This window comes from Syngnathus leptorhynchus, chromosome 4 (assembly GCF_054491065.1).
Source record: "Syngnathus leptorhynchus isolate UIUO chromosome 4, UIUO_Slep, whole genome shotgun sequence".
Lineage (NCBI taxonomy): Eukaryota > Metazoa > Chordata > Actinopteri > Syngnathiformes > Syngnathidae > Syngnathus > Syngnathus leptorhynchus.
Window position 1 is genome coordinate 16,211,011 of NC_141198.1, and position 23,602 is coordinate 16,234,612.

Consider the following 23,602-nt stretch of genomic DNA (forward strand, 5'->3'; position numbering starts at 1 on the left):
GACAGTTGAACGTGATTTTGGTCATTTGGATCCGAGTTTTTAACCCATAATGTTTTTAATTTGAATGCATTAGACAACGCGTGTTTCGTGGAATGGTTGCCAGGCAACGACACCGACTCCAAAACATTAATTTGACACCTTTGCTCAAGCTTGATCCTGATTTCATAATGTGACTAATTTAAAATTGCTCCCTCAATTCATCTAATAACTGATAACTGAATCTTTATGACAAGAGTGTCGTCATCCTATCGCAAAGTAACCAGGTGATTTTGACAACTTTGTAAGCAATAGTTTTCTAGCTTGGCAACTCTCTGTGGGATCATATAACCTCTTTTTTATGATTTAACTGAGCGTAATTGATGTGTAATAAACATTCAAAACATTTTCCTTTTGGGATTCAGGAATAGTAAGGACGGTGAAGTAATGACGTAAAAAACTTTATTGACGATTATGTATAATTTCACTATTTTATAATTTTGCTATTTTAGCATGAATTCTTTTCTATCAAAAGAGCTTTTGGTAAAAGAAATGTCGTGGAAAACCTACTAGTAATTTTCAAACATTTTAAGATAAAGTGGCTAACTGGCCAACAATGTTCATTCACCAAATCAATATTTTGTGAGAAAATATTACATATTAACTAGGTTATTTTTTTTTTACTTTTTGAACAGTCCAAATTGGTGATTCTCAAAACTTCTATTCCCACACTCCAGTGACTTTTAGTTAATTTGATTTGACAGGCAAAATGTCTGAAACACAGGATCCCGAGAGTCCCCCAAAAAGTCACCAGAGCAACATTGACAAACTAAGACGAAGCAGGGAGTCTCAAGTCTACACTGCGACCAAAGAAACTCTTTTCACACAGGAGACCACACACAGTCGAAACCATGCATTGGTAAGTAAACGTAGCACTGAATACAGTGGGACCTTGACTTGAAAATATCCAAGGTATGCATGCATCTGTCACTTGGGTAAGGTTTTTTTTTTTTTAGCCTGGTGGAAAAAAAAAAAATCAATTTCATTACTTATAATACAGAGAAGTCAAGGTATCACTGTATAAAGAGTCAAATATATCCAGTAAAATATATCCTCAAGCATGCTGTCCCCCCCCATTTAGTCACTTAATTGGGTCTCTGGGATGAATTCCTCACTCCCTGTATACATTCTGCAAGACCACGGTCAGCTGGTGTTCCTCTATACCGGAGCTAACGTTGGGATAATTTACAACCACACCACCAACTCCCAGCATATACTCCAGGTAATAATAGAAATAGACATTGAATTAAAAAGTAAATACATTGAACAAATAGGATTTAACAACAACAACACACAATAAAAAGTTGATATTTTTCAGGGGCACTCCTCCCCCATTTCATGTATGTGCGTCAGCAAAGACCGACGCTGGATCGCGACGGCGGACCTGAGCGAGACAAGCACTGTCATAGTGTGGGATTCATATTCTGGGTAATGTTCGACATACACTGGCAGAGCTAGGATCTTTTTCCTTGGGGAGGACACATGGATACCTTAGGTGTGCACAAAACATTATTATTATTATTTATTTATTTTTACAAACCCAAATTATTCTTCAGAACACACTCATGAATAGTCATTTAATGTTGTCTATGAGGGACGGGTGGAAATGTTTCAAACAAAATAGAAAAATACCTAAAAGTCAATTATTTGGCCTGGGCCCTGGGGGGGCCAAGCATAATTCACAGTGCCCCCTCAGCCCCTCTAGCTCCGCCAGTGCCTACTACAAAAAAAATCGGATTACTTTGTTTGACAAAAGTCTGCTAGCAGTTTTGTTAGGTGTTTTTTTTTTTTTTTTGGTGGGGGTATGATGACCGTTCCAGCATTCCAGTGCACACGTTGTTTGACTGCCATCCCAACGGGGGAGTCTGTGCCCTTGGCTTTTCGGCCGACGCCAAACAGCTGGTGACGCTCGGGAAGGAGAAAACTCAGGTGAGTAAAAGCTGTCGCTTTCCATCTCTTGGGTGGATCGTCAAGGATTTACTTTTAGCCTTCACTGATTTCACCGTGCGGTTAAACTACAGTGTGTGTGTATCTGGGATTGGACCAACGACTGCCACGACCCGCTCTGGCTCACAGAACTCAGTCCGGAATACGGTTATCAAGTAAGTCCAATTGAAGTTAGTCATCATCTTTCCCATGTTTTGTGTTTGTTTTTTTAAAAACTCTAATATTGACTTGTTTTTGTAGAATTACATCATTTTTAACCCAAACAATAGCACTCAGTTGCTGAGCAGCAGTGAAAGCCAAGTGTTGTTTTACACCACGGTGAGGAGTGGCAAGTTTTCATCTGATCTACTATACAATTCTAAAAAACTAAGGAAAAAAACATTAAAAAGTCATTAAAAAAACCTGAAACGGCATTGTTGTTCCATTGATGTTTTTTTTTTTTTTCAGGCACAAGGAAGTTTGCAATATGTTCCATTAAAGGTTATTAAGGTAATATTTTATTTGCCAATTTGTTTTATTAAATATTTCATGGTCATTCTATTTGTCCAATTATTAAATATTAAATGATCTTTTTTTTTTTAACTTCATCTCGATGAGTGGTTCTTAAATGTATTTTTCTTTTTTATATAAATGAAAATGTTGATCATAAGTTACTATAATATTTCTATTATTGTTTTTTCTGCACAAAACCTACATACTGCAGTTGTATTTTAATTTTATGTAAAAGTTGAATGATATATTTGTGATTTATTTGTTATTTATTTGCCCGTGTTTTATGTGTTCAGCTGGGCGACGCAGCCACCCTGGAACTGAATGCATCTCTCTTCCCCCATTCCACGCCCGAGTTCAGCGAAATCCCTAAACTGGCCGGCGGGCCTCTGAGTCCATCCGTGTTCCACTGGCGAGACCTCCGAATCCTAACCCCCTCTAGGGCGGGGGTCATCGTGATCTGGGAACTCAAGCAGGACCTGGATTCCAACCAAAGGCTGAGTCGAGACCACGTGAAGGTCATCTCTCTGCAGGAGCATCCCATCACTGTGCTTGTTGTGATAGACTAGTATGTACTTTAATTGATTGCAAATGTTATTGTGTTCATTCAATATTTACTTGACGTTCTCATGCTGCTGTTTTGTTATGATGTTATCATATGGTCATCCATCGCTAAAGACCGAAGAGTTCATTCTCCGTTTGTATTTGTTTCTTTCACGACAGTTGCATTGTGACTGGAGACACGCGTGGCCACATCAACTTTTACGATGAAAACATGCTGCTCCTGACCTGGTTTATTCATCTGAACGTTGGCCCGATTGTTTTTATTTCCTTTTCGAAAGAGTTTCCAAGAGAATATTTGGAAGACGAAACCATGGATACCAAGCCACTCCTGGGCAGGTAAACGTCCGCTTCGGTCACCAGTGAAGAAACTAATACTGCCCAATTGGAACAGTACAATTATGTAATCTCGTTCCACGCAGAATATCTCATGGCATGTGTGATCTCATCTGTTTCTCATTTCACGTTATCTCATCTAATTGCTAGTCTTACATCATTTATGGCATGTTTTTTGTTTTTTTTTTACATTTTTTCCATTTCACACATAATCTGATTGTTCTCACATGTATTTGATTTTAGGACCTCATCTCTCATTTCATTTTGTTTTTAATCCCTCATATAATGTCTCTCTCTCATCTCTCAATTCATATCTCATTTCTCATGTGATCTCATCCCTCCTCTTCTTTTCTTATCCATCCCCTTTCAAATCAAATCAAATGTGCCATAATTGTCATCCTAAAACTAACATCTTGTAACATCACATCTGTAATCCCATTTCTAATCTAATCTCACACAACGCTACGCTTTCGCAGATGTTTTCCCGCCTCATATTTTGTCGTACTTTGCAGGAATTTTTTGGTTTCCTCGTCAACTTCCGGGGTTGTCCACGTGAACGTGGAAGGCGGCACGTTTCGGGTCTTGATGCAGGAGAACTGCAAACCTGCCCACGCCGTGGCCTGCAATCCCAAACAGCCCGTCGCGGCCATGGGCAACTGCAGCGGCGTCTTAACACTTTGGGACTACCAGCAAAAGCGGACCATTTGCAGGAGGGTCTTGGAGAAAGAGAAAGACATCCAGTGTGTCACTATTGACCCACAAGGTGACTATGGAAATCCGTTTGAGCTTTTATTCCATTTCTCCTCAGACAAATGGACAAATGTCCTGAAGCGCTGCGCCACAAAATAATCAACAGTTTCTGTCATACCAAGAAATAATAAATATTCATAATCAAAACATAAAATGGGAACAAAATCTAATTGAGAGTACAACTCAACACATTTTCTATTTTTGAGAAAAAAAAATTGAAATAATAAATACAATTAATTAAAATCTAAAGTAGAAATAATATATAGCTGAGAGCATGCCTCAACAGCATTTCTATAAAAAAAAAAAAATCTGCTATTTTTGGACACCGACACGTTTCTTTCTTCTTGAACAGGACAATACCTGGCGGTGGGTTTTGCAAGCGGAGCCGTTCATTTTCTGGATGCCAACACATTACAAAATGACCCCAAGGAGTGTTTCGATTACTCCCCGGACAGCATCAGCCACATGAGTTTTTCGCACGACTCCAGATACCTCGCCACTGCCGTAAATGACCTCGAAGCGAGGGTGCCGATAATGATGAACGCCACCGTTCGTAGTAATTGAAGTTGTCGCCATCAGGATGTAGGAAAAGCGGTGACGTTATTTCGCATGCAGCCGCCTTTGTGGATCTACCTGGGCAGGTACCGCTCCCACTACAAAGCCATTACAGACCTCATGTTTGGAGTTCACCGGGACAGCGCCAAGCCTAGATTGTTCTCGCTGGGCGTGGACCGCCTGCTGGTGAGTCTGCAATGGGTGGATGAGATTTTTTGCAAATCACCAAACAAAAATCTATTTGCATTTATTTATCGACTAATTATTGATTAATGGGCCGCAATTGGCTGCTGACTGTAAAGCATGTCGAACAATTGGGATTAATAGGTGGAGTACGACGTGGAGAGCAGTGAAGTAGGTCAGCTGGTCATCCTGAACTCCAAGCGTATTGAGCAGAGCGCGGTGCCCAAGTGTATGACCTTATACCCGCCGCTGAGCGCCGAGGAGTTTCTGGTGGTCGCCTCGGACCAATACAAGATGAAGCTTTTCAACAGCACCTCCAAGACATGCAGGTAATAAACATCACCACCATTTTTTTTTGGACAGATGATGTAGGTCTTTTCTGAATAACTTCAACAGAAAGACCCTCCTCGGGCCGACGTACGGAAGCCCCGTTAAGAAAATCCGGATTCTCCCCACGTCCAAAGACAACGAGAGAGGCACGTACTACATGGCGTACGTAACAGACGACAAGGTCAGTCCGCTTAGCACTTTTCACCAGCCAAGACTGAGTTAAGAAGAGGCCTGCTGGTGCTTCTGCCAGGTTGGCCTTCAGATCTTGCCTCTGGACGGCAACCCCTACAAATCCCAAGTGGTGCTCTGCCATCCGACCGGCGTGTCCTCCTTCGCCTACTCCAACGACGGCCAGTTTCTTTTTACTGCAGGTGGTCCTGACTGCACTGTCTTGCTATGGCAGATAAACTACAGGTAATGTTTGCATGGAACGTACACGAGAAGAAATTTCTGAATGTTCTCTCATGTTTTGGCTCTTTCCGGTGAGCGCAGTGCCCTGGAAGGAGCAGCAGCTTTGGGAGGAAAGGACCTGGAGCCATATTACACTCTTTTAGAGGGAGGCCGGAATGGAGAATTCTACAGGGTGAGTTTGAAATTTCATCATTTAGTAGTCGTGGAACCAGTACAGTCATGTAACTTATGGTTTTTATACTGTAGGAAATCGAAGACTTTTTCTATTACTGCCAAATTCACAGTCAAGGTCTGGAGTCCATGAACACGCGACAGCTGTCTCCCAAAATTCCCCTGACGGAATTGCCTTCACTCATGCGGGCTTTGGCCTACTTCCCAACTGAAGAGGAGGTGCGATCCACATTTTTGGTTTCCTCGTATGTAACATTCCTGCAAAGTTGGCTGTTTTACTCTGAGCAGGTTGAAGACATGCTAAACGAGGTGAAGATGGGTCAGTACACAGAAACGGGAGAGTACGTCACAGACATCAACCTGGAGGAGCTGATCAAACTCTACGTCAACCACCGGCCGGCCTTTGGTATCTCGGCAGATGAGCTAGCCACAGCCTTTGAGGTCCTCGGCGAGCCTAGCGGCCCCGCAGGACAGCCCGTTCTGCACAGAGACCAGATGTTGGAGCTCCTGCAGGGCCGAGGTATACAATAGAAAAGGTTACGATCCTGGCGCCTCGGGTCAAGAACCAGGAGAAAAATCCTTCTCACTAACAGAAAAACAAAAGGAACACAATATGGGAATTTGTCTTTTTGCACACTTGAATTAATTTGATGGTATCTAACAGGGGAAGCCATGGCAGAGGATGAGTTGGCAGAGTGTTTTACGACACTGTTAGGCCTGTTTGAGGTCAGAGACGGGGAAAATCCCGAGGTCGACTTCTTTAAAAGCGAAGGTAAGTACGAATACTAGAATGGTTACAATATTTGAACTTTCACACATAATCTTACTTTTATTTCCATCTGTGTCTTTTTTTGTAGACGTGAGCCAAGAATATGATCTGGAGAATGCGATCCCGAAGAAAATATCCGTGGACATATTTACGCATCTCATCTTGGGCCTCCCTTCATCCTCGTCATCGCTGACGTTCAAGAGCGGACATAAAGCATCAGAGTTTGAACAGACCAGAACAGAACAGCTTGATGACGACTAAATTGAAACTCGATAACTGAATGAGAAATGCAGTGACTCGGAATTATTAATATTCATCATTTACAAATACGTTTACAAAAAAAAGAAGCATTGTGTTGTGTTCGGTGTAGTCCCAGAAATTACACTGTAATCTCCTCATAGTGTAATAAAAATTAGAGACAAAATATTCAAGGTGTTGCCAATGAACTATTGTAAGCATGAAAACTAGCTGCACAGAAAGAAATTGGACATCGCTACAGGATGCCAAGTGAGTGAGTCACCTTAAAAATGAAGGACAAAGAAGGCATAACATAATTAACAGAAGTGTGTTTATCTAATTCTAGTCCTGAGGTGGGGGTCGGTGCGGCTCTGACGCAACCCTATCAGAAAGGGTGCGGTCTGACACAGACCAATCAGAAACGTTCTGACCCCAAAAAACTTCCTGGGGCTTGAGACGAGCCCGCCTTCTTTTTTTAATGAAGCAGTGGATTAAACCAATAAGAAAAGGCAAGACTAACACGGGCCAATCAAAAAGCTTGCAATTTTCCGTGACAACATCCTGCCCGCCCCCCCTTAGGGAAGCCTCCAAGTTGCCTTGGTGTCAGCTGGTCTGTACTCAACTTGTACACAAAGTAGATTCAAAGAATTCCGAGCGCCACAAATTGGCAGGAAAACAAAACAAAAACCTAACTAAATTAAAACAATAAAATCGGACACTTGTAATGCCACGGCTAAGACTCATGACGGTTATAGTATCGTAATAACACCGCCGGGCTAGCTCGCTAGCTGCTTAGCCATTTGTTCGCAATCATGGCTTCTCGGCAGCAGAGTTCCAAACAGCGGCTGAGGAAACAACAGCGGGACGATGACGATGACGACGATTCGGACGCCGAAGAGACGAGCCCGAGCCGCAGCCCCAGTCCGAACCCCAACCGGGGCCCACGTAGGTCGCAGATCATTCATAGCGGGCACTTTATGGTATCATCGCCGCACAGCGAGCACCCACCGAAGAAAGGCTACGACTTCGACACCGTCAACAAACAGACCTGTCAGACGTACCACTTCGGCAAGGCCAGCACGTCTCACATCTCCATCGACGCCTCGCTCACCAAACTCTTCGAATGCATGACGCTGGCTTACAGGTACCAGCAGTTAATTACTCTGTCATAATTCCCCCAGTTATCATTGTACCCTCCCAGAAAAAAAAGGAGGAAGAAAAACCCGAGTGGTTCGTGTGTGAGCATGTTATAGAAAAGTGACTTGCCAGCCAGTTTCTATTTACGGATGACAAACGAGGATTCCCTCGGACTTTTGGAACCAGCTTGGACTTGTCGTCAGGACTATTAATAGACTACTACCAAGCATGCATGTTGTTGTCGACTTTCTTTAGTTCAACCATGCTGCACATATTTCTCATGCTTTTAATCTAGTATAGAAACAGGAAAAAGACTTTTGATATAACTTCAGAGCAAATACATACAATAGTGTCGATTAAATGTTTCTTCCAGAATTGATTTGTACTTTTCATTTTGACTGGAAATTTTGCACCCTCGTGATGATAAAGCGGTTCAGTCAATGGATGGATGTGACAACTAAATGGTAAATCCACTTTGTTTCCACAGCGGTAAACTGGTGTCTCCCAAATGGAAGAACTTCAAAGGTCTGAAGCTGCTCTGGAGGGACAAGATCCGCCTCAACAACGCCATCTGGAGGGCCTGGTACATGCAGTGTAAGACAGTCTATCTATTTCTCCACCTACTTGCTTGATCGATTTTAAACTCTAAGTTGCCCTCGCAACGTAAGAAGTCAAGGATTACTCTACTTTGGTTTTCTCAAGTTTGAGTGATTGGACCTTTTGTCCCCTGCAGATGTGGAGAGGAGGCAAAATCCCGTTTGTCATTTTGTGACTCCGCTGGAGGGAAACATAGACCTGGAAGCGCATCGTACTTCCGAGGTGAAGGTTTGAATGCATATCAGGAAACACACGATCAATTTGGTGACTTTATATCATCGTTTGTGTGTTGTGACTGCTAAGATGATCACCACAGAGGGCAAATGCTGGAAGAGAAGAATAGAAATTGTCATCAGAGAGTATCACAAGTGGAGGACTTACTTCAAGAAAAGAGTTGAGTTTGGGTTCCAGTCACTTTTTTTTTCTTTTTTCTTACAGCACTGTTAATTTTTCTGACTGTCCCTTTAGTTGCAGAAGCACAAGGATGACGACCTGTCGAGTTTACTCAAGGTATGCAGAGTTTGGGGGAAAAAATAAATATAGACAAAGCATGCAGCTTGTCAGTGCAATAAAATCTTTTAATACTTTTGAAAAAAAAAAACTCATTATACTAAGTCGTTTGGTTCTGTTTTCAGTCTAGAAAATCAGTTTGTTTGGTATGCAGTGGGATATAAAAGGTCTGCACACCTCGATTCAATTGTCCCACCTTTAACTTTAACCTTTAACACCTTTAACACTACAACTTGTACAACTCAATTAGGAGGGGGGAGGGGGGGTGCTTTTTGATTTTTTTTTTTTCTTCAAAGCAGTATCACACACAAAAAGAAAATTACATTTGAACAGTGGTGTGTAGACTTTTTATATCTACTGTAAGCATTTAACATCAGTTGAGATTCAAAGCCAGGTCTCAAGATTTGTTAAAATTAGGGTTTCATTTGCGGACGACCATTTCAATGCAGACTCGAAGACAGCGTTCAAGATTCAATCACCAAATGTAGAAGTCAAAGCATTCCGCTGAGCGCGCGTGCATCTCATTGTCCACCTCACCTTGCATGCTCGTGTGATTAACCAGCTTGGTGCTTACATTTCTAACACCTAAAGGGGCCCAAGGAGCAGTTAGGGCTGTTTGGGGAAGTCTCTCCAGACATGCTCCGTGCTTGCTTTTGTCAGGATGAAGAGAGCGAGGCCCCCGTGCCCATGGAGCTGGAGAGCCTGTTTGACATGGAGATGCTATTGTCCGAGGTGTCCGACACGCTCTTTTCCACCTTGGTCTCGCACCAGACCACCCCCTGGCCCAACCCCAAGGAGAACGGTGAGGATTGGCGAGTCATTTTTATTTGAAATAATTTTGTAAAACAAGTGTGGGGGGGGGGGGCAGTGTTGTATTATTTCAAGCCCGGGTAATTTTTTTGCCGGTGCAATTCCACAGCTCATGCGGTCAACGCAGACATGATCCAACCGGGCCTCATGCAGCTGCAGCCCAACCTGGACTTTTCTTTCGATCCACTACAAGGTAGCGGCCAAACGTTGCCTCTTTTTCAGGTGGAAAAGTCTATCCATGAAAGGAGTGGCAAAGGAGAGCGCTCCTTCTAAAGTTGTGACTTGTCCGATGGCGTGACGCTTTTGTATGACTAAAAATAGTCCCCCACATGCGTCTCTTGAACACACACTAATTGTGCACTTGAAGGAATCACGTGCTAGTCTTCCAGTAACTCCCCTAGACACGAGTTTCCTTAACCGAGTAACCCATAAAGTAGAGGATGATTTTTTTTTCTTTTCTTTTTTTTTTACTAACCGCTTGGTAACATAGACTCTTGTTTCCAGACTTATTTCACAGCTTCCGTCCGCCCATCTTCCTCCCCGTTTCCCCCACCGCACCGTCAGTCACCCCACTGCCCGGCAGCGGCTCTCCGTCGCAGGTAAACACGGAGCGTGACACCTTTAACGCACCACCACAAGCAGAAGGTGTAAGACATTCCTCGCCCCCACCTTCCTGCCTCTTTTTTCTTCTCCTTTACAAGTAGTGGTCAAAAATCCACGTAACATAGTCATGGTACTAAACTGGATAATGGCTTAACCGCATCATTACACTGTGTAAATAGCGTCTCTTTGTCTTTAAATGTCAATATTATTATTATTTCTGGATGCAACACATGTCTGATGACAAAGCAGCCAGGCAAATATTCTTTTCATGGCATTTCGGTTCATTTCCAAATTGATTTCAGGCAGTTGAGTTACAAGCTTGTTCACAAATTAAACTCGTGTGTTTTATCACCAGGGCCACGTATTGTCGTCCATGCAGCTCACAGACAGCCAAATCCCGTCCCCAATGACCAGTGCAACCAGTCGAACCAGTGCTGAGAGCATTGTGGACAACTACTTGCCTCTTTATCCGGGGCAGGTGGCGCTCAGCGAGCACGCCGCCGTCTCTTCTCACAATCCGCTGGCGTCCCAGTGCCTCCCAACGGCGCCCATTCTCCCCCCCACCTTGGACCCCGCAGCATCCTTGGGCGAGACCGTCGCGATCTCGCCCTCCGCTGCGCCGACCGCCGATGCGGCGTGCACGCATCCCCCGCCGCCACCCCCTCGGCTGCCCTCCCTGGTTCCACTGTTAGCCGCCCCGAAGCCTCCGCCGCCGCCGCCGCCTCACACCTTCGCCCGCCCCCGACACCTCCAGCCGGCCAACGGCAACAAAAAACGAGACTTGAAGAAGATTTCCCCAGCCAACCCAGTGGCCACTCAGCAGCTCTTCATCACAGGTCTGGAGGCAAAGTTGACTTTTTAAAACCAACAACTCACTACAGTCTTTCACGTTCTCAGGCGTCATCCCGACAATGAAAACCGACGTGACCTCAGCTCCCGGGGTACTGATCACTCATTGTGGAGTGGTACGTTCTCAACAACAAATTGACTCGCAGATTATTGTGCACCCTGCTTTAATGGTCTTTTGGTACGCGTCAGGCCGGGGGCTTCTCTGTGGTACCTCAAACCCAAAAGTCTCCTCAGTGCATCATCCCCTCAGAGAACTCGTTTCCCTCCAGCCACCGAAACCAGAAGCCCGCATCAGTTGTCGGTAAGACTTTGCGACTCGCTAACGCCTAATTTCATAATGATCCCCCTCCCTCCTTTTTTTTAGTGAAGGCCCAGACAAGGTCAGGCCAAGGCTCCCCTTGTGCTTTAGATCAAGTTCCAAGTCCACAGTCACTGATCGGCAGCAGCAGCACAACACCTCAGGTGAAACACCGGGAAGGGAGCGTCAGCATTTTATCACTCAGCAAAGGTGGAATTTTGACGCACATTTCTATGTTCACAAAGCACATAGTGTGATGGATAGCGAGCGTCAGTCTTAAACTTGACAATCATTTCTCAGCACTGCGAAATATTCAAACCATTTACTAAGCCCGGAAAATATCATAATTGACTTCCTCCATGCATTTTTTTTGTCCAAACGCGCCACTTACAGAAACAAGTGACGTCTTGTTCGCATTATATTTAGCGTCTATTATTTCTTTTTCGACTTTACATATTTTTGTATGTTTGTTGTAATCATTTTTTTTCTTCAGTTATCATCATTACATTTAGTATTATTATTATTTTTTTTAATCAGTATTTCTTATTTCTACAAGTCGTAAAGCTGGAGCGACAGCGTCTTTTAACATCAGTGCGAAAGTAACGCGTGCGTCTGTGCGTTTCAGATTCCAAGGAGAGCCCACATCGCCGAACAGAAGAGACGATCAAATATCAACCACTGCTTCAAAACGCTCGGCGGCCTGGTCCCCACCCTCAACTCCCAAGCCAACGTAAGGAAGGAGCGGTCGATGATTCCAACTGCGTGTGGTTACCATTCCATTGGAAATGTTCACAGATCAGTATTGCTGTCACAATGCAAAAGACGGTGGAACACGTTGAAAAGCTCAAGCAGGAGAGGGAACAAATGCAAGAAGACATCAGGAAGCTGCAGGAGGAGATCACAAGCCTCAAAGCCTGCATTAAGTATGCTCATACTATTTGCAGTTTTTAAATAGTAGCTCTTCTTCTCTCTTGACGTTTTCCCATTATATTAATACTTTACTAATACTTGCATTTTTCTTCAATAATTCAGGATTTGTTTCTCTCTACACATACAGTATATTGTCTATTCTTTTTGTTGTTTTAGTATTGAATTTTTATGCCATTCATCGACTAGTTACTGGCTTTCGTCCACCAGGTGGCGCTAAATTTCATCGTATCAATGGAACGTCATGCATTCGTTGGTTTTCTTTTAAGTGAACATAATATTCAACGCGATTTTCTTTTCCACGAGAGCTCGTTAACTCATCCTGTTTTTGGTTTTTGTCAAGCGCAGCCTGTGTCACGACCAGATGCCGGCCACGGGAGCGCAGGTCACGCAGCGGCGCTTTGACCACATGCAGCACAGGTTCACGGAGTACGTCAAGCTGCGTTCCCGGCAGGACTGGAAGTTCTGGCTTGTATCCTCCTCCTGGCTCTTGTCTATATTTACGGTCTGAAAGCGTACCAGTCAGGTTGTATCAGTCAGGAATAGTTTTTTTTTTTTGCGTGTGCGGGGAAATTTTCTGCGGTAGGAAGGAATCCTCAGTGGAACATGTCTTAATTGTTGGCTGCCACCATCACCAGACTCACTTTGGTCTCTCTTCAAACAAATGTCACGTCGATAGTTCGAACCAACCCCATGACAGGTAAAAAATCCTCACTAATGATTTACACCATATAAACGTTTATTTTAGTCTGACTACTCCTAAAGCCTATCAACACATATAAGCATATTAAAACACTTTTGAAAATATTTCTTGGCACATGTTCTGTTCTCATTGTCAAGTCATGAGAAACGATCAAATCACAAGAGTACACGCTCGCACGGTTTACCAAATATGATGTGACGCATGCTTGCCTTCAAGCTGTATGACATTTCGATTGGAACTTTATTCTATTATTAGCTTGAGCATTAGCTTAACGGTTACATATTGCGAAAAGCCACTTAGCATGGATGTCACCAGAATGAAACAGTTGTAACTTGCAAGGAACAGAAACAACGATTTCAACGAAGCGGTTTGACGGGGGCTCGAGCGCATCTCGGCACAATTCTGGTGCAAGCCTTGACTTGGCGCGTTTCTCAGTTCAGCGTCATCATCAAGCCTCTCTTCGAGTCCTTCAACAAGATGGTGTCAACCGCGAGCGGAACGGAGCTTTGCAAGACGACGCTGGAGTGGTTGGAGCGCCACTGTTCCCTGGTCGCGCTCAGGCCCAGTGAGTCAAACATACAACACACACACACACACACACACACACACACACACACACACACACACACACACACACACACGCACACACACACACACACACACACACACATTGATTTATGAAACGTGTTTGCGTAGATGTTTTGACAAAAGATGCCCTTGTTTTCACATTATCTGGAAATATTTTTTATTTTTTAATTTCTATGGAATTAAATTAATGCTCGATTCAAAGCTGGATATAAAGACACGTAAAGCAAGTCTGAAAATAAAAATAGTAGCGCGCGCTAGCGGCTGCCACGGTTGACAACGAACGAAGACGTGCTTTTGGCACTGCGCGGAGATTGTTAAGACATCAAATGTCACGACGTCGGCAGGAATAATTGGCAGTGTCAAGTTTGTTTTCTTAGGCCACGTGGATCCTATCGTTATTGTCTTATTAAAGTTGTCTTTCTTTTCTACTTGTGATTGCATTTGAACTTTTTCACTTTGTTTTCAGAGCCAAATATTTGCCAACAACATTGTTGTTGTTTTCCCTTCAGCCCAACATTTGTTTCGTTTATTATCTTTTGAATTCTCGGCATGTTTTATTGCCGCAAGTAGGACGTAAGTCTGACAGGATTATCGCACAGTATTGAATTTATTTGGGGAGGAGGAAAAAGTAAGCAACCATTGACAGGAAGTCCTAAGAAGTACACAAATAGCCGATTCATTCACGTGGTATATTTGTAGTATGTTCTGTATGTAATAAGTCAACCTGTGTGCACCAGTGGTCAGCAGCAGCCTTTGCCAGTTGAGCACCAGTACGTCCATCCTCAGTGATCCATCACGCTTGCCTGAAGAAGCCATTCAAGCACTTAGGCACGCTGACGTGGAGCCTCGATCACAGGCCATCTGATGTCCATCCTTTTCCTCCTCTACATCATCATCATGGAGGGCTCAACTCGTCTTCCTCTTTTTGGACTGCAATAGCTGTGCTTGTTTTCGGGGGGGCATTTTTGTAGTCAGGAGTTGTTAAAAATGGGCCTGTCCGCCGTTGTGGGAGTGAACACAGCAAGCCTGATTACTGGCCAATCAAAGCTGAGGATGCACTCTTTTTTTTTTTTTTTTTTTTTTTACACCGAACATGTCTACGAAATAGGGCTTTCCATTGTCATCTTTGGCACAATTTTCTCTTTTTGAAGGGGGGGGGGGCAGAAAGCACGTTTGCCTCGCCGTGAGTCATAATGAACAATGTTGAAGAGAGTTCTGAAGCGAAATGAGCGCGTGGGTAAGTTTCTTTGAATTTCTCGTAAAGCTTGACACCACAAGCTAGCTCCCCCCCCATTTCCTCCGTCCTTCACATTTTGCTTGCTCAGCCCTTTTCTGGTGAGTGACATCATCTACAGCCCTCATAGGGAGCTTTCACAGAAATAGCAATAAAACACATGGCTTGTTTTCTTGTCTCTCCAAATATGTTCAGCACAAACAGTGCCGTGAAAAAGTATTGGAACATTTGTCTAATTCTTACTTTTGGACAGTTTCCTTCACTTCAGCATTTAAGCTCATGAGTACTTGTTAATATCAGATGACCCAAAGAAATTAAATGTGATTCCATTTATTAAGGAATAAATGATTTCAAGCGGGCGCCGCTGTCAAAATGTACTTGGCTCCTAACCCGAATAACTGGTGGGGCCACTCGGCAGCGACAAGTGGCAATGAGTCGTTGGCGTCTCGGCGGGGATCATTTGCTTCACTTTAGCAACACTGGAGAGTTTCCGAGCATTTAAAGGTCATGCTAGGTTCAATCAGTCTGATCTTTACATTTGTTTGATAATCTGAATCAAGTGGGGAAACCATGCCAGAAAACAAAGATATTTAAAAAGAGGCAAATACTTTTTCATGGCACTTTATATTTACCGTGTGAATTATTTGTCTCATCTTGCTATTTGTGTGTGTGTACATACAGTTTTTGTATCCATCGACGTGTTCTTCTCAGGGCAGCGCTGTTGAGCACATGAAACTGTCACATTTTGTCTTCCAACAATTTTTTATGGTCACAATGTAAATGCAATGTCATGTTGTCACGTTTTGTACTCAACCATTTCAATCACAACAAAATGCGCTGTCATGTTTGATCACAAAACAATGCTGTGTCTTCAAAAATGTTTGTTGAAAAAAAAAAATCACAACACGTGTTTTGGTTTAGCATGATCGGTCACAAAAACAAACAGGATTATGTTTTTCGTTTGCCGCAGTCTTTTTAATTACAAAATACATTGTCATATGTAGACTTGAAGACATTTTTGGACGCTTCCTCGTGGCTTGTCGCCAACAAACTTCTTGATTACACAACCTTCATTGCAATGTTTTGTCCTCAACACCCTTGTTAAACACATGAGAAGAAAATCCAGTCATGTTTCATCTAAAACTTTTGGATCACAAAATAATGCGGTTTTGTTTTTTTGATGCCAACATGTATTGTCATATGAAATTATCAACCATTTTGATCACAAACAATTCATTGTCTTGCCTTCTCTGGACATTTTCATCACAAAAGATGCTTTCTACATTTTTTGGGGGGGGATTACACAAATATGCATTAACAAATTGCATGGTCATTATCATTGCTGCTGCTTTTATTTCAGATGGAATTTTTCAGGATTATTATTATTATTGACATATTTGGGTGGATGTTTATCGCCGTCATTGTCATGTTGAACCAAAAAGGTTTTTCTTACAAAATCCATGATTGTGCTTGCAAACGTGTTCTGCTACGCTGTGATTTATTTTTAATTTTTTTTTACATCCAACCTTTTTTCATCCACGGCACACTTTTTCCTTGGAATAAATCCCACACATTCACACCATCATGAGTGCGAATCAAACTCCTTGGCCTGTGCATGAAAATAGTGACATCTTTTTCCACAAGAATCCAAGTGCGCGTATTTAAACGTCACTTCTGCTAAAATATCTCAAACTTGATTTTCCACAGTTTCCACAGAAGTCCGACGCATCTACACTCCCATCCTTAATTATTGGGTGCACGTCAGTTCTGTCTATCAATATATCTCTCATACTTCCTGCATGACTTCATTCAAAGACAAGCCTTAAATAGTGACGAAACAAACAGTGACGTGAGGTGAGGTGAGGTTCACGCTTGGTGACACACTGACTGAGATTTATAAAGCCATAAGGGTAGTTTATTCAATTGGCCACTGGTTATTTCGTCTCTTATTAGTATTCAACGCACGCTGTTTGTGCTCTTACCTTAATTTGTAGATGAAGTCCATGCGCCAATGCTTCGCCACAAAAAGCTCCCCTACTTTGTTGTAAAAGTTATTTTGCTTTATTTTTGCCCTGCATCTCATTATGAATTTTCACAAGAGCTGTATTCCCAAGAAATACATCTTACGTCATCAAAACGTCTCCTTCACTTCCTTTCACAGTCCACTTGACTTTGATAGCCCAGATCCGTTACTAGTTAGTGACATGTGTTGTCTCGTTTACTTCTATAGGAATAATTGGGGTAGCATGAATCACCCCTTGGCTCACGTCCGCCCCCCTTTTGTGCGGCAGAGTACTATTTGCCGCAACCTGTGGTTTTTTACTGCACTTTTATGTCCCATCAGCAAAACAAAGCGATTCACACAGCTGTGTATTTGTGTGGAAGAAGGTGTTTTGAACAGGCGACACCAAATTTGCCTAAACGCAAAGTGCAAAAATAAATATTTTTTTTTTTTTAAAAACTCATAAGGCTCATCAACCCTGAACAAGAGACGTTCCAAAAATATGTTATAAATACTTTTATTTGAACTTGAAATAAATACACAAAAAACGAAATGGTGAATAGGGTGTTGAATAAATAAATACATAAATAAAATAAACTATAGCTGTAGATTCTGCAGCTTAGCTTAGTCAGTCAATACAAATGAATGAAAGTTCCTTCATCATTCTAATCACAGCTGGGCTGTAAACTAGCGAAAGCCTCCACCCATGTTCGGGTGTAGTAGATAATGCGGAGGCCATGTTTCTTCAACGCGTAGCCGTGCCAGCTGACGATTGGTCGGCGGCATTCTGCAGCCACGCCGTTGACGTCTCCATGGGCGTTTGGTTCTTGCTGGCTCACCGTCAGCTCCACCGCTGCCTTGAACTGGTTGTGAAAGACCCTGGCGTTGCCCATCAATTGCTCTCGGTGCTGTTGGGTCAGATTCCCCACAATGGGCGGCAGGTGTCGCTCCAGGTAGTCGCTAATGGAGCACACAGCGTCGCGGATCTCGGCGCTGCTGTTTCCCACCGGGATGGTTATTCCCGGGATAGGCTCTAAGGATTTCCGTCTGTATTTCAACGGCGGGTTCCCGTTGAAAATGTGTTCCACCTGGAGGCGAGAGTTGAGTGTCACACAATTACTGGGTTATATCCTAAATTGGGTGAAATCGTTTTCCAGTGCTGGGTTATTTCAACCCAATTGGCATTAAGGTTGAGGATTTGACCCTTCATTTAGGATCGTAATCCATTAAGCACTGGTGGAGCTTGCCCCCTGACATATTCTTGGACCATCTCATATTTTCCTCTGGGAAACATGTACTGAAAGTTTATCAGCGTTTCCTGGAATATTTTTCGACGTTTTTTTTGCAGACCCACTGAGATAGATATCTTTGCCACCCCCATGGGAAAGAAATCCCAGCTCCACCAGTGCCAACAAAGAGTAAAAACTATAGTAATGAGTTACAAAGAAAGGTTGTTAGGTTATCATGTAGCTTTGGTTTAAAATAATACGTGTTGTCCAGTGAATCATTAACAGTTTATAGGAATGTTACATTCATGTTAGAAAACAACTTCAGTGCCCAAAAGTTTCAAATTATAACCAGCTTCAATGTTGGGGAAAAATATCTGTTGCAATTCCATAGCTAATTCCCACCTTTTTACTTGCTTCAAAAGTGACTTACGTAATCCCTTTCGGCCATGGCTAAATTACAGAGGGCCAGCTCTGCTGCCCTGAGGTTCCCCCGCAGCGTCATGATGGCATCGCCAGTGCAGGTCACCGTGACGATGTAAGACAGCTGCAGCAAAAGCACAAGTGACAGATGGAGCTCACCTTGCAGCACACTCATCACGCTCTTGACATCATCATTTGACAAGCTTATATATGCCAAGTTTTTTGTTTTTTTTTTAAACTAAAAAAAAAAAAAAAAAGACTTGGCTTCATGACAGATTTCGTAATTGGCCACAATGAGGCAACCGTGTCATGTTCATCTGCTGCAGCTCGTGCAGGAAATGGATGATACCTGTGCAGTGACCCGGTTGAACTTTATTCATTTTCAAACTGGACCCTATACAAAGTCAAAAACACTTATGACATAAATAGGGACAAGGAAGAATGTCTAATAGCCAAATTTATATCTGACAAGAAAACGGGACGAAACGTCATTGTCACTTTTGACTTAACGCAAGTGATGAGACTAGACGGGACGGGGAATTTCCGGAACGGGAGTGTTATGTGAAGACGTGTCGTGTGTGGGCAGAAATATTTATGGGATGGGTTAAGATTGGGCTGCACTCAAACATAGAAAATGACCAAATGTTGCAATCCTAATCTTATCACCAATGTTTATTTCTTCATTTAACTATGCAATAACAAATGCAGCCCTTGGATGGTTCGGATAGGTTCAGCGGAGGGAAAAGGAGGCTGATGGATGGAACCACCAGGCAGGAGAGGAGGTCAAGAGGAAGACCAAAGAGGAGATTTATGGATGGAGTGAACGAGGACATGAAGTTAGTTGGGGATGTGAGAAGAGGATTCACAGGATAGGGTGAGATAGAAATAGATGGCGAGCCCTGAGGGGAAAAGCCCGAAAGGAAAAGAAGATATATCAATTATAACAAGAGTACATCATTTAAAAATCATTTGTAAATGATTTCTTTTAAAATGCGCTCAATTCTTTTGAGTGACGAAAGTGCTGTCCAGTTGCAGACCGTGACCACGCCCCCTCATCGTTGCCTGGCAACCTTCCTTCGCTAAGCCAAACAATTTGCCAGTTCGGCGCGGAAGGATGTCAGAGCCGGCTTGTGGAGGACAGCATGAGCTCGGTGGCGTTGTCGGCCGTTCTGGACAAGCACATTCGCCGCCTGTGTCTCGACCAGTTTCCCTGTGGTAAAGGCAGCTGGGTGAGTGAGGGAGGGAGGGAGGGAGGGGGGGGGGGGAGTTCTTACCGAGTTGACGCGGTCCCATCGGCGCCTTTTGACGAACCATTGGGACAAAGTCAAAGTCCCGACAATTATTTTAAGTGTTATACTTTTGGAGAAATAGTTTTATTTCATTCATACTTGTCATTGTTTTTTTTTTTACTTTTCTTTTTTAGATTTAAAAAATGGGAATTATTTTTAGAAATGAAATGCACAAGTGGCTTTTGACAAAAAGAAAAGGTTTCTTACAAAATACACACAACTGAAATACTTTGGGGGATCAAAATGAGCTTGAACATGAATATTTTCCAATAGAATAAATGAATAAATTGACATTTTGAACATGACTGAAGGGAAAAATTTTGCATTTGAGCAAAGAAATGTGTGCGTTTCTTCCTAACAGAGGAAGGACGGCGGCAGTGAGGCTGAGGACACGGACGCGCTGCTGGACTTGTTAAACTGCCCGCACTCTCCGTGGCACCACGACGAGCCGTGGAGCCCGCAGGCTGCCGCCCTCCAGCGCGTGGCCGTGGTGGAGCCAGAGCAACTGGACGCCGATTTTGTGTGCAGCTACTTCAGGAAGCTGCGGATTGTCGACAAGGACGTGAGGAAGCTGTAGGGCCTTCTTGCATCACAAATGTGTAGCGGTGATTGATTGCTTGGCTTTTGTTCAGGTATCTCTGGTCGACAACTACCTGCTGAAGTTCTGCAACTTGCAGGAACTTGTGCTCAGCGCCAACCGTATCAGCGAGATCTCGGCCGAGAACCTTCCCAGGACGCTTAAGGTGTGCTGATGAATGTATCAACACACTTGTTGACATTTGTGACTAACCTAAGTGGCCAATTTCCAATGCGTACCATTGGAGGTGTTGGAGCTGCGTGCCAACCAGCTGTGCGCCCTGGGCCGCCTGGCCATCTCTCCGCCCCCTCACCTGCAGTACCTCGGGCTGGCCGCCAACCGTCTGGGATCCCATCAAGACGTCGCCCAACTCACAGGAAAACAATGGTTGCTCCGCAAATAACTAACATAAGTTCCTTGACATCAAAATATCATCAGGCCATTTATGTAGTTTTTGTGTGGATTTTTTTTTCGTGACATTGCGAGTCGTGACCTCAGCCTTGTTATTATAATCCCTGTGTGTGTTTTATGTGAGAGGCCTGAGCTGGTGTGTCTGGACCTGAGCGAGTGCGACTTTACAGAACAGCGCCCCCTGCTGAAGGCGCTAGGTACGCTGCCGTGTCTGCGGACCCTGGTGCTGGAAGGAAACCCATTCACGCTGGCACCCTCGTACCCTGGCTTCGCCGTGGACGCCCTTCCCCGACTCTCCTACCTGGACGCGGCGTGGATCGCCCCCGAGGAGCGGCACCGCTACAGGGGAATGGCCAACATGAGCCGTGAGAGTCCACCTGGCGTTCTTTCTCATCCTTCATCATTTTTACGAGTTATAATTCAAATATGACCTTAGACCTTCTGGTGGACTGGGCGTCGGCCACCGTGCGGGTGGGCGGGATGCAGGGGGTCCCGAATCCGCAGGACGAGGACTCTGACGCTCCGGAGTTCCCGGTGGTCAACTACAGCTACGTCATCTCGTACATGTTCTTCAGTCACCAGACCACCACCTACCGGGTACCGCGCGTTCCACTCGTCTTTACAGCGCCCGTTCAGTGACAGAAGCTAGATGGCGCTGTTGGCAGGAAGTTGTGATTGGTGGTCCGGCGAAGCGTCAGAGTCAGGATCAGAGTCAGGACCAGGGTTCCGAACCAACTCAGTCGCTTAAGAAGAAGAGTGTAAAAGAGACTGTGGTGGTCAACGTGGAAGACTGCAGCGAGGATCAAACATCTTTTGGTAAAAAAAAAAAAAGTATCTAATGACACTCACCAACAGATTTAGAACATGAATAACTCATCCAGCAGGGTGAAAGTGAAATTCGGGAATATTAATTTTGTCACAGAGTCGAGATACAGCACGTCGTCTCAGCCGTGGGCTGACTGCATCGACTTTGGCCACGTGCTGACCTTTGTCGTGCGAGATCTGAGCAGCTTCAAGAAGTTCCTCCATCGAGGATTTTTCATTTTTATCGAGCAGGAAAAGGTAAGAAGTACAAAAGTCGCCACTAGGGGGCGTGGAAGACTCTTGTACAAGTTAGTAATGTAATAGTTAGCACTCTATCATATTTTAAAGTACATTCCAATGATTTTGATGATATGACATATTTTACATTATATTGACATCCACAGAGCTAGAAAAAAGGACAGTGACTTGAACAATTTAGTGTAAGAAGTTCAGTAAGGAAGTATCTGTGCAGTCATAGTAAATAATTAAATATCGAATTAGAAATAAAATTAAAAAAAAAACTTATCTCTCGTCTGACTTTCAGATCCTGTCGTGGCCTGTGGAGGTCTCAGACGATGGTGGGCAAGGTGCCACTGACAAGAAAGCGAAAAAAGTAGGTTTCATCATCTTAGTCGTGCAGGTCCAAAAAGGTACCATCAGGTCATGCCAAAACGAAAGACGATGCCTTGAAACAAACACATCAAAAGTCTCAATGTTGGAATTATGAAATTGATGATTAACAATGAATGAGCTGAATATGAAAATTGTTTGAAAAATGTGGCAAACTTTGTGTGGAACGTTTCATATGTATTGAAATGCGGCACTTGTCGGAACGCTTTTCAGCCCAAGGCTGCAAAAGACAAGCGAAAGAAATCTGCGGTGGAGTTGGTGGCGGACCCGCCTGTGACCACGGTGGTGGCATCCTCGCACGTGTCCCTGCACGGCCTTCTCGGCGGAAATCAAAAAGTGGACATCCTTTGCGACTTTGGCTCAATGCGCAAAGATCCTCCGGTGGAAGACGCTTCAGTTACGGACGAGGCGAGTTAGCGCTTGTTATTTTTCATTGGGAGTAAGTTTGCCCTTGACATGTGTCCATGTGGTGTTGTTTTTTGAAGAACGCCAGTGTGGACAGCAAATCCAAGGATGATTCCAAGAAGAAAGGAAGCCGTGCTGGAACCAAGAAATCTGGCAAAGGTGATTCTGTCATCAAACTTTTGGTGCCATGTTGCTTGACCATGTGATGCTCACCTTCCGTTTCACAGGGACGCGGCGCGAGGAGAGCGACGCCGACACGTCGGGTCAGCCCGAAACGGTCACGGTGGAGCTGAGCGTGGAGCTGAAAAAGTGGCGCCACGCCGCCGAGGTGGCGCCACTGGTGCCCGCTAACTCCTGAGGCAAGACGCGCTCTGACTTTCATTTCGACACACTTTTATTTGTACGGAAAAGCCAAAGTAGAAAGAAGAAGCAAGGAAGTGCTTTCAAGTATTCTGCCTGCATGCGCCCCACCAAAATTCAATAAAAAAAAGGTTTTCCAGGCATAGAAAAAAAAAAAAAAAGAATGCACGATGGCTCCCAAGTTGTCACACCATTGTATCCTTCACATAGAATCCTTTTTAGGAATTTATATTTCTATATCTCTATATACACACTGCTCACAACAAGTTTGGGATATGGTAAAACTTCTGAATGAATCAAGATTGCACTCTAACGTCGGCAGCTGACCTTAAATTGCTCCGTTTCTTCCATTTCTGCCACCTCCGGTTCCTCCAAATGAAGGTTTTCTGTAAAGCCAGTTTTAAGCTGAGGCAAAAATGTCGGCCGATATCCCGAGGTTTTTTT

At 43.8% G+C, this 23,602-nt stretch overlaps 3 protein-coding genes and 1 long non-coding RNA gene across 6 annotated transcripts; 3 read left to right on the forward strand and 1 right to left on the reverse strand.

Annotated features, from left to right (window-relative positions):
• Window positions 1-124: 124 nt before the first annotated feature.
• On the forward strand, window positions 125-6,958 carry cfap251 (cilia and flagella associated protein 251). Of its 2 annotated transcripts, none has more exons than XM_085910996.1 (21): window positions 125-263; window positions 741-895; window positions 1,118-1,258; window positions 1,355-1,464; window positions 1,857-1,965; window positions 2,058-2,138; window positions 2,224-2,301; window positions 2,431-2,472; window positions 2,769-3,040; window positions 3,196-3,372; window positions 3,882-4,132; window positions 4,472-4,623; window positions 4,699-4,860; window positions 5,002-5,186; window positions 5,254-5,368; window positions 5,438-5,601; window positions 5,680-5,770; window positions 5,845-5,988; window positions 6,058-6,289; window positions 6,434-6,541; window positions 6,627-6,958. In XM_085910996.1, exons 2-21 carry the CDS (start codon window positions 746-748, stop codon window positions 6,797-6,799), a joined length of 2,937 nt encoding a protein of 978 aa, XP_085767122.1. In that variant the 5' UTR covers window positions 125-263; window positions 741-745; the 3' UTR covers window positions 6,800-6,958. The 2 variants fall into 2 exon arrangements, with proteins under 2 accessions (XP_085767122.1, XP_085767123.1); XM_085910997.1 differs by having other exon boundaries at window positions 156-263; window positions 714-895.
• A 351-nt stretch (window positions 6,959-7,309) lies between these two features.
• On the forward strand, window positions 7,310-16,630 carry mlxip (MLX interacting protein). 2 transcript variants are annotated; one of them, XM_085911000.1, is made up of 17 exons: window positions 7,310-7,919; window positions 8,400-8,506; window positions 8,646-8,731; window positions 8,813-8,902; window positions 8,978-9,019; window positions 9,611-9,821; window positions 9,939-10,022; window positions 10,334-10,428; window positions 10,788-11,268; window positions 11,330-11,397; window positions 11,471-11,582; window positions 11,646-11,743; window positions 12,205-12,309; window positions 12,375-12,502; window positions 12,855-12,978; window positions 13,645-13,774; window positions 14,535-16,630. In XM_085911000.1, the coding sequence occupies exons 1-17, from the start codon at window positions 7,588-7,590 to the stop codon at window positions 14,660-14,662; spliced, it is 2,421 nt and encodes an 806-aa protein (XP_085767126.1). In that variant the 5' UTR covers window positions 7,310-7,587; the 3' UTR covers window positions 14,663-16,630. The 2 variants fall into 2 exon arrangements, with proteins under 2 accessions (XP_085767126.1, XP_085767127.1); XM_085911001.1 differs by having other exon boundaries at window positions 9,680-9,821.
• On the reverse strand, window positions 11,120-17,245 carry LOC147058500 (uncharacterized). The gene is made up of 3 exons (XR_015065963.1): window positions 17,014-17,245; window positions 15,711-15,749; window positions 11,120-15,012 (listed from the first exon to the last, which is right to left on the reverse strand). It is a non-coding gene; the product is annotated as an uncharacterized LOC147058500 (long non-coding RNA).
• Window positions 17,246-19,742: 2,497 nt separating this feature from the next.
• On the forward strand, window positions 19,743-23,600 carry LOC147058501 (leucine-rich repeat-containing protein 43-like). Its single transcript, XM_085911002.1, has 12 exons — window positions 19,743-19,911; window positions 20,333-20,533; window positions 20,604-20,714; window positions 20,796-20,935; window positions 21,086-21,324; window positions 21,396-21,556; window positions 21,625-21,775; window positions 21,882-22,021; window positions 22,308-22,376; window positions 22,607-22,801; window positions 22,879-22,957; window positions 23,026-23,600. The coding sequence occupies exons 1-12, from the start codon at window positions 19,825-19,827 to the stop codon at window positions 23,154-23,156; spliced, it is 1,704 nt and encodes a 567-aa protein (XP_085767128.1). The 5' UTR covers window positions 19,743-19,824; the 3' UTR covers window positions 23,157-23,600.
• The last annotated feature ends 2 nt before the right edge of the window (window positions 23,601-23,602 follow it).

What these genes read in the sequence shown, in the direction of transcription:
- cfap251 (XM_085910996.1), top strand. Translation starts at nt 746, where the DNA reads ATGTCTGAAACACAGGATCCCGAGAGTCCCCCAAAAAGTCACCAGAGC. An exon ending in ACAGTCGAAACCATGCATTG is followed by an intron (nt 896 to 1,117) that starts GTAAGTAAACGT and finishes CCCCCCATTTAG; the next exon opens with TCACTTAATTGGGTCTCTGG. An exon ending in ACTCCCAGCATATACTCCAG is followed by an intron (nt 1,259 to 1,354) that starts GTAATAATAGAA and finishes GATATTTTTCAG; the next exon opens with GGGCACTCCTCCCCCATTTC.
- mlxip (XM_085911000.1), top strand. Translation starts at nt 7,588, where the DNA reads ATGGCTTCTCGGCAGCAGAGTTCCAAACAGCGGCTGAGGAAACAACAG. An exon ending in GAGGGCCTGGTACATGCAGT is followed by an intron (nt 8,507 to 8,645) that starts GTAAGACAGTCT and finishes TGTCCCCTGCAG; the next exon opens with ATGTGGAGAGGAGGCAAAAT. An exon ending in AGCCTCAAAGCCTGCATTAA is followed by an intron (nt 12,503 to 12,854) that starts GTATGCTCATAC and finishes TGTCAAGCGCAG; the next exon opens with CCTGTGTCACGACCAGATGC.
- LOC147058501 (XM_085911002.1), top strand. Translation starts at nt 19,825, where the DNA reads ATGAGCTCGGTGGCGTTGTCGGCCGTTCTGGACAAGCACATTCGCCGC. An exon ending in CTGACAAGAAAGCGAAAAAA is followed by an intron (nt 22,377 to 22,606) that starts GTAGGTTTCATC and finishes AACGCTTTTCAG; the next exon opens with CCCAAGGCTGCAAAAGACAA. An exon ending in AACCAAGAAATCTGGCAAAG is followed by an intron (nt 22,958 to 23,025) that starts GTGATTCTGTCA and finishes TCCGTTTCACAG; the next exon opens with GGACGCGGCGCGAGGAGAGC.